Genomic DNA, 9,888 nt, shown 5'->3' on the forward strand with positions numbered 1-9,888 from the left:
TCAGTCTTATTATGAAAGGCGCTTATCACAATATCCTTTGAGGCCATTGGATCATCTGTTGGAGGTCGATGGAGCCAAATGGACAAGCTACCAGTTGTGCTTAGAAACGAAACTCAAACCGACCTGGTGATTATTCCAAAAACACTTCTAGCTGAAGTGCATGCCATCCAGCAAGTAATGGAGAAAGATGAAACCTGTCATATCAAAGATCCCTGTTGACTTAACAGATTTGTTGAACTCCATGCCTGATGTTTTCTCCTTGCATGATCTTGACTATGGCCACACTGACAAAGTGAAACATCACATCAAACTCAGTGACGAAACACCCTTCAAGCACAACCGATTCACCCTCAATATGTTGATGCAGTCAGAAAACATCTCCAAGAGCTTCTCGATGCTGGTATCATCCGAGAGTCAGAATCTCCCTTTGCATCCCCCATAGTAGTGAGGAAGAACAACAATTCTGTGCGATTGTGCATTGATTTCAGGAAGCTAAATTCCCAAACTATAAATACACCCTGCCAAATCTGGAAGAGGCTTTCTCAGTATTGACTAGCTCAAAATGGTTCACAGTTCTCGATCTTAAATCAGGCTATTACCAAATTGTGATGGAAGAGGTTGATAAACATAAAACTACATTCGTGTGTCCCCTAGGATTCTGGAATTTCAACAGGATACCGCAAGGGATCACAAACGCACCAAGCATGTTTCAGCGATTAATGGAGAGGTGCATGGGAGATCTCAACAGACTTGTTTTCACTGATGACCTCATAGTCTTTTCAAAGACTCTGATTGAACACGAGTCCCGACTGCAAGATCTCAAACAATTGTGAGAATATGGACTGAAACTTTATGGACTGAAAGTTTTTCAGATGTCAGTCAGATACCTAGGCCATATAGTATACCAGAATGGAATCAAAACAGACCCAACAAAGATCGAAGCGCTCAAAACCTGTCCAAGACCCAAGAACATCAAGGAGCTAAGATCCTTTCTCGGGTTCTCCGGATACTACAGAAGGTTCGTGCAAGATTACGCTAAGATCACCAAGCCCCTTAATGACCTTACTACAGGGTATCCCCCACTCCAAAAAGGCAGTAAGAAAGAGACTAATAAAGACAAACAGTACTTAAATCCCAATAACAATTTGGAGAGAGATGGATGCAGTCGTGTCAACAAGCATTTAACACTATCATTGATAAACTCACATCTGCTCCTGTGTTGAGATTCACCAATACCAAACTCCCAAACGTGTTGCACACCGATGCCAGTACCACTGGACTTGGGGCAGCACTGTACCAAGAGCAAGAAGGACAATTGAGAGTCATCACTTTTGCAAGCAGAGGACTGACAAAAAGTGAAGTCAGATACCCTGCACATAAGCTAGAATTTTTAGCACTCAAGTGGGCTGTCACTGCAAATTACTGTCTAGACGTCCACATGATGGGCCCATGGATGATTTAGCATCTCAAAGAGAAGTAGAGAGAATCAGACAATTCACTCCACCACTTAGCAGAAGCAGAACAACCAACCATTCTGTCTGAGGCAGTTAAAGCCATTTGTAAAAGATATCAAGTCTGTACCTCAATACCTCTCATTAACTCTAGTTGAAACTTTGGCTCTCTATGCAGACGCTCTACCCAAAAGTTTCCAACATGAAGAATACCATGGACTCCAAATAATCCCCCATCTATCTGGAGAGGATTTGAGGGAACGACAAAGAGCCGATACAGAAATTAAAGTGGTCATTAAAGCGGTCATGAAGTGTTTCAGAATAGTGTGCTGTTCGCACGCCTCCCTCTTGTAGTCCCTCAGGGCTAGAGATCGGCGTCATCCTTCAGAAAGGAGGAGAGCCGAGAGTGAAGCGTCTTGTGCATCATGCGCTTCGTCAGAGCATGACAGGGAAGTACACAATAATCCGCTGTGTGTGCAGGTGTGCTGAATCAATGATGAATCGAAGATCAGGCAATCTGAGTAAGAGAGATGAAATAGCGACCCTGAAGGATAAGATTCTGATGAAATGGTGCTGAATGGGGGAGCTGCTGCACATAGAGAATGTAAGATGTGTTTTCGACTGCTCCTCAAGAAAGGTGGCGTATTTATTTATTTATTAAGCAGTATAACTAAATTTATGGAGTCAAATGAGTGATGAAGAGGATGGGATGCTGGAAGGAAGGACGGTGTGACTGGAATGGAGCATTTAGGATGTACTCCCGAGCATATGTCAAGCACATCATCTGTTTCTCTGGAAGTGGAGGACTCCTTTGAGATGACATTTACACGTTTATATAAAGGTTTTACATTTTTATATTTCACACTTATGTATATTTTAAAGTTAATACTTTAAAAAGGTGTGTGTGAAAGAGAGTTCATCATAGTTGCGCCGTCTCTACTGCCGTGACATCATCTTAAACGCGACACAAACATTACTGACCATAAACAATAACACGACCGCTAGCTGTTAGCTACTAGCTCATTGTGCTGCATAAAGCAGTTGTTGCATGGTGATTTTACACAAGTGTAACAGTTAAATTGGCCTGGTTATTTTAGAAGCAAGCTTTCCAGTAGCTGGTCAACTAAATAAAGTGAAGCTTTCAAGCAGAATATAGAGTTAATGTAACAAAACGTACCATCCTCCATCGTGGACTCCAACAACGCCGTGGCCGTGTCCAGGGCACTCTCCCCCCATTGCTCGCCGGTCTATTGCCATAGATAGCGTCCATTTGGTCAAACCACTTCCACTTTCTTCTGTTTGAACCACTCCGGCTGTTGTGGTCCTTGATGGTTCTGTAGTCACTTTCAAGTTTTTTTTTTTTTACTTTTCCCTGTTGGTAGATCCGGTGGTAGCCGTGTGCGGCCAACAGTTGAGACACTTCCTGAAAGACTTTTTCGTTTTGCGTCGTTTCGTTCTTTGCTAACGAGAGGAACGTCTGCACCTCGTTTATTGACCACGGCGTGGTTTTGCGCACAGCCATTTCTTTTTACAATTTGAAAGTCACGTGAACAAATGATACTGCTATCGCTGTTGCTAACTTTAAAACTAGCGGGTTGATGTCCCGTGTCGCAAATCCAGTGACGCTGGTAGTGAAGATTCTCTCTGACCAATCAGTGATCTGCAGGGTTTTGACGTAACATTTAGTTTCAGCTCGGCTCGCTTGGAACCTCAACCGAGGTGGTACTAAAAAATTTACCAGGTACCATCCACAGTGGAAAAACCCCAAAAAGCGAGCAGAATCGAGTCGAGCTGTACCGTGAAGTGGAAAAGCCCCATAATATTACCAACATCCAACAAAATTTATAGGAACATAAATTTAATAAATCTATATAAATTATTTAGATACTATAATATAATGCATTGTTAAAATAAAATAATGAATAATGTTTTTTTTTATTTATTTATTTTTTTTTTTATGAAATGGTGACAAACTCACCAAAACTTTCACTTTCAACTTCAGTTTGACATTAAGCCTCATTCTTAAGGACTATTTTATATACAGTAGATAGTTTTTAATAAGCCTACTTGTTTCTAAGGCCTAGAGTAAAGAGTAAAATGGAATATTGTAAGTTTATTTAATTATTCAACCAACCAACAGTATTTTTGACAACAAAAACTATGGTATTAACAACAGGGAAATTTAGTTAACAGTGACATTGAGCAGAAAGCTAACATATAACCAGTTTTGACAGAGCTGCTGATAAAAAGTTAAATGATCCGCATCGGACAATTAGATGAAAAGAAAATTGGAGATCAGTATCAGATGTTAAAATCCTGATTGGAGCATCCCTAATATTCAAGTTGACTGGGTTAAAGCTAAATGATGATGATTAATGGACTAAGATCCTATCACAAAATGGACAAAAACAGGTACAGCCAGGATGGTACAACTTTTTTTTCACTGTTTATATATTTATTTGTTTGTGGGTGAATTGAAAAAAATGTCTCAGTTTGGTTCTTTTTAAGAGAACTCAAGTGTGAAACCCCAGTAGCCTTTTGGCAGTTGAACGTGTTTTTGTCTATCAAACGCATTTCAAATCACAATATTTTCCAAAATAAATCACAATATGACTTTTTGTCCAAATCGTGCAGACCTGGTTTCACTTATTCAGTTTGACGTTTTGCTTCATTTATTGACAGTCACTCAATTTTCCTGTAGACAGTTTCATACATATAATTATACCATGGACGTGAAAGAGTCTTATAATTGTTAGATCAAAAGTGTTATTTATTTGTAAAAAATTCAGTTCAATTTTAGCAGTTCAATGTTTTGCTAAAGTTTGTTTCCTGTTAAATGTTTCATAAGCAAACCAATACCATGAGGTCAATGACTCCTTTGCAAAGATATTGTTTTTATAAACATTTGAAAAATACTTTGAATCTCTTAAAGTGAAATTAAATTTTTTAAATTACTGAATTTAAATAGTCAAGTAAATGTTGCAGTCTTGCTGCAGTTGTGGCTTTATTGACAAATAAAATGAAGTTTTGATAATGTGTCTTGCTGCATTTGAGGCTTTCTGGGTAAACTATTTTTTGATTATGTAATCGGAAGCATTTTGTGTTGAAGGCCAGTGGTATTTTAGCATTTAAAATATGTGCAGTGCACAGTCATATATAGACATTTATTAAAGTGAGTGGTTGTTTCTGGAGATTTAAATGCTCGTGCTCTGGAAAGTGCGGAGATTGAAATGCTCGTGCTCTGGAAAGTGCGGAGATTTACGGTAAGTGAGTAAATGTGTCTGGTCTTTTGTGGGGGTTTATTGTGGTGGTGTGTGGACTGAAAAGCACATAGATTGGTTAGTTTCTGGCAGTGTCAGGAAACCAGACACGCCAGAGCACATATCCAAAAATGGTCAGAATAGTCTCGTTTACAGATTTGTGCGCTGGCGTGAATGGTAAATGTGCCTTTTCTTGCAGTGCTTATTTGAAAAATGACTCCCTTTGTCCTGACTCTTATTCTCCCCCAGCCAGTGAACATGCTCCGTAGAAATATTTATACTTTATTAGTTTTTCTTGATGCACCTCACACTGGATGGAAAATATCATAGGGCGCCCAAGGGTTGTTTTTTTTATTTCAGAATCAGCTTTATTGCCAAGTATGCTTACACATACAAGGAATTTGTCTTGGTGACAGGAGCTTCCAGTGTACAACAATACAAAACAATACAAAAACAGCAGCAAGACATAGATAATAATAAAAAAATCAAACTAATTATACACATACGTACAGACACACACATACATACACACATACACATGGGTAGTGCAAATCTAATACAATCTGTTATGTACAGTGCAAATACAAATCTGTTATGTACAATGCAAATGTTTTTTTTTATTATTATTTGTTTATTTTATTATTATTTATTTATTGACGTTTTGTTTTTGATTAGGTTGTTGTAATTCTATGTAAATGGTTGGGGTTATGGTGTGTTTATGTATGTCTTGCACTCTGTTGGGGAAACACTATTGCACTTTAGTTTTTCTTTTTTTCTTTTATCCTTTTTCTCTATATGGTCAAGTGTTGAATTTTAATTTCTGAAATGTTGGAAAACTTTGCAATATGTTTATAAATAAAGTATGCGGGGGGGGGAAGAAATGGCGCTAAGCTCCACCTTATATGCTCATGATGACACTGCATTGGAGGCGGAGCATAAAGCACCATCTGCCAATACATTTCTGTGATACTAAAGGGCTTCAGAGATGGTCACCTCTGGGAGGAGCTTCCCATAGCATCAACAACTGACGCAGTGTCGAAGTGACCGACTTGAAATGGAACTGAAATTATCTACAAAAAAGTCTGAATGAAATCTGCACATTAAGGGAACTGAATTAATTGCAGAACATTGATTAAGCATAAAATGCCTTGCAAGCCCTGTCCTAACAACCATTCTGTTTGTTTGCTTGTTGAATACACAATGACGAACCTCTTGTGTTCTTACGATATGAGAAATTAAATGAGTTATTCCACAAACCTGAGTGAAGCGTCGGACGAGACAGGTTTTGCCCACTCCAGCATTTCCTAGCAGCACAATTTTGAATAAGTAGTCATAATCCTCCATGCTTACACTCAGCTATCGGAAAATAAATGGAAGACAGAGAGAGAGAGTGAGAGAGAGAGGGGATAATGTGTAAGAACCCATGTGCAATGCAAACTAAAGCATCATGGCCCATTTCTTAAAGCATTTCTCCTCCACTGATAAAAATAGCCTTTACTGAACAAATGATGTACAGTATTATTGTGAACAAAAGAGAGAATAAACTGCACCTGCTATCTCTAGGGACCTTTTTCCCCCTGAATTCTTTAATTTATTTGATTTATTTATTAGATTATTAGATCTACAACACATTTGCTGTGTTTGTTTCTAAGTGACTCTGAACTTGCTATGCATGTTCTCAAAGCCTGTTGCCAAGGCCTATGGTGGGATCCTGAGAGGACTACAATAAAGAAAGGAAGAGTAAAGAAAAACTCCCAAAAGCCTGTCAACACACATGCATACACAGGCAAACACACTTTCAAAAGCTTTCATTGAGACTAGGGTAGACATGAGCATAAGAATCTTAAAAGAATTCAATTTGAAAACTGTACATTGAGCATAAATGTATGAATTAAGCAAACACTCCATCACTGTGCAACCATGTCCCCACCAATGGAAACACATTTTATTTAAAAATACATTTCTATGTAGCCTAGTTCATATGATAATCCAAAAAAGTAGGCCTGCAAAAGGCTAATCTATAAAATTTAAAAAGTTTAACCATTAAGACAACCAATGTTATTATAAATTAGTAGGCTAATTGTAGCCTGTATAGGTCATATTAGGTATGTGCTCTTTTATTATGTTTCAAACCTTTTTTGCACACAATGTGTGGCATAGATCCTTCGGTTTGCTCATTGTTTGATAGAAAGTACTGGAAAATGTGAAATAATATGGATTGCATGCTTCATAAAATGCTGAAAATTAAATTTGGCTTCTTGGTCCAATGAATCGATTATTCAAACAAATAACTGACAGATCAATTGATTATCAGAATAGTAGTAAATTGCAGCACAACTAAAAATCTTGATTCCATTGCTTAATAAAGTAAACTTAAATTATTTTAAAGACCATGTTATTTCCCCTCACCTGACTGTGCATTGCATACTTCACATAGTCCATCTACAAACTTTTAACTCTCATTGAATGAATCACAAACCCTTTTTTTCATCCCTTTATTATGATCCTGAAATAAACATGTTCAAATTAGATTAACAATCACATCTTTTCCTGGAATGTGTGGAAAGATAGAATAATATTGTGCAATGTAATATTGTAATATGAGTTAGGATTATAAAAAAATAAATAAATAAAAGCATTTAGGGCAGTTTTCTAATAAAATAACAGATTAGAAAAGAAAAATTTATTGATCAGCAATAGGGAAAGAGGAAAGGATATGCAGTAACTACTATCTCTGACAAGAAAAGGACATGAATGTGGCCTAAACGATGTCTACTGTATTAGACAGTAAATTGTGCAAACTGCCCATGTTAATATGTTTTAACTTAGAGTTAATTAAAAACAGCAGGTACGGTGTTCTTTATGTAGCGTTAGCAACAGGATGATTTGCACAAGCTCCTGCATATTACAGATCACAGTTTAAATAATCTTTACACTTACCAAAGACGGGATTCACCCCAACTGCTTCTATCCCAAATGCATGCAGTCTTTTCTTCCGGGATTTAACATAAACGATACTGGCAATCTTGCAACGCCAGCAATCTCGGCAGAATTTCGGCTCCAGTGTTGCACAATAATCGCAGAGTTTCCTTCGGGTTTTTTTTTTTTTTTTTTTTTTTTTTTTTTTTTTTTTTTTTTTTTACCATGACATCATGCCGCTTCCCCACTTACAGCCGAACCCGAAAACACGGGGAAGTAATGGAGCGGTGCATTTTTTGATTTGTAGTTCTATGCCAACGCGCACCGAATTATGGGATTTAGCCAAACCCTGCTAAATGAATGAATGAAATTAATTAATTATTAATGACAGCTAAAACAAGCTGTTTGGCTGGTTTGCAGGTCGCCTATCCTATTCAGGCTTGTCAGTTGGTTGGTTTTAAAGGGGTCTTGTTACATATGTAACCAACATTCTATTTTCTTGGCTCCAGAACGCCAGAGGACACCACTGAGTGGAGGAAGAAGAAGAAGAAGAAGAAGAAGAACAAAGCTGTCACCAGGGTCCGTTGATATAGTGCCTGGGTCGGCAACCTTTTTGACATGAAGTGCCATTTTTTTTTTCCTGGTCAATGCATGTGACCATGGCTTAAGGAGGGTGTACTGTACCTGTATGCGAAATCTCATGGATTAATAGTGGTGTTTTCCTTATAACATCATGTATTGTTGTGTAACCAAAAAGAAACAAATGAAACACGGAATGAAGGCTGTCATCTGCACAGCCTGACCGAAGCAAAGCGTTGGCTTGTGCGATTAACCGAAAGTGAAGCGTTGCCAGCTCGTGATGCGCGAATGGCTTGCATGCGCTGCACGAGTCTGTTTGGTATACTGCAGTCTCGTCACATTTTAACTTTTTGTTTAGCCTCCCTTTCAACTCATGAAAACATGCTTTAAGATGTAGATTGGAATGCAGGAGTGGCATTTCATGTCAATAAAATAGTCTACTCCTCTCTCACTTTTCATTTTCTAAATTGTACATCGTCCTTTCCTCACTCCTCCGTCCTCGAGCCTGTGACCCGGAAACTGATCAAAGTCTGCCATCATGAACCCAGGTAACAAATTTAGGTTCTAAAAACATTTTCCAAATGTTGTTTAAAAATGTTGCGTTTGAATGTTTGAACGTTAAAATGTCCAGTTTTCTTGTTGTGATTATAACATTATTTAAAGGTTAAAAAAAAATTCTTACAACATTCTCCTAACTTTTAATTTCACCCAAAATATAACGTTCTTTGAGCATTTATTTTTAATATTCTATGAATGTTAAAATGTCCAGTTTTCTTACTGTGATTAGAACATTATTCAAAGGTTAAAAAAAAATAAACGGTTTAAAACATTTTTCACACTTTATTTTCCCCCACAATATACCACTGTTTAAATGTTTATTTAAACATTATATTAACATTACAATTTTACAATTTTCTTGTACTTAGAATGTCATTGAAAGGGTAATGTTTTTTACATTTTGCTAACTTTATTTTCCCTCACAATATCATTCTTGGAATGTTTATTTGTAATATTCCAAGTACATGAAAATGTCCAGTCTTCCTACCATGAATAGAACATTTGAAGGATAGCATTCCTGCAAAAAAAAAAAAAAAAAAAACTACAAACTGTATTCTTTCTCATAATAAAGAAATAATTTGTTTGCATCAAAAATAAAAACTTTTAAACACTTTTCATACATGAAAATTTAACCCAGGGTCATTCTTATTTTCAGCTGACAGTACAATGACACCCTTTCTACACTGTGCAAGGCAGATGGCACATGAGCTTGAGTCTGTCTGTAGACACTGGATGTGAAGTGAACATTCAAAATGACAAACTTTTACTATTTCTTCTCTGCCTGTTCTAGCCTGTACTTTTCTGAATGACTTTGGAACCTCGTATTGTTAGCACTTCTCATGTTTTTGCTGATAAATGACTTGTTGTGTTCCTCATTTGTAAGTTGCTTTGGACAAAAGCTTCTGTTAAATGATTAAATGTACATTTACATAAAGCACAGACAGTCAGCTTTGAGCTTGAGTAGACTTCAACAATGATTAAAATATCTGAATAACCTGAGTCATATAAATTACCTTTATTCTGCTTTAATATCATTTTAGGAGCATGAATGTTTTGGACCACACTGACTTACATTGCATGGACAAAAACACCTCAGTTATCCTTCAAAGTATATTTTTTGT

At 37.2% G+C, this 9,888-nt stretch overlaps 1 protein-coding gene across 4 annotated transcripts in view; it reads right to left on the bottom strand.

Moving 5' to 3' along the window:
- Positions 1 to 7,963, bottom strand: part of LOC127421928 (ras-related protein Rab-30) — a 188,575-nt gene extending 180,612 nt beyond the window's left edge. For 3 of the 4 annotated variants that reach the window (XM_051665156.1, XM_051665155.1, XM_051665153.1), the window contains exons 1-2: positions 7,652 to 7,800; positions 5,969 to 6,067 (exon numbers count right to left, since the gene is read on the bottom strand). In XM_051665156.1, coding sequence (XP_051521116.1) covers positions 5,969 to 6,055 — 87 coding nt within the window. In that variant the 5' untranslated portion in view covers positions 6,056 to 6,067; positions 7,652 to 7,800. Of the gene's footprint in view, positions 1 to 5,968; positions 6,068 to 7,651 lie in introns of all 4 variants that reach the window. The other variant, XM_051665154.1, reaches the window with a different exon arrangement.
- Between the last annotated feature and the right edge of the window lie 1,925 nt (positions 7,964 to 9,888).

Source organism: Myxocyprinus asiaticus, chromosome 31, assembly GCF_019703515.2.
Source record: "Myxocyprinus asiaticus isolate MX2 ecotype Aquarium Trade chromosome 31, UBuf_Myxa_2, whole genome shotgun sequence".
Taxonomy (NCBI): Eukaryota; Metazoa; Chordata; class Actinopteri; order Cypriniformes; family Catostomidae; genus Myxocyprinus; species Myxocyprinus asiaticus.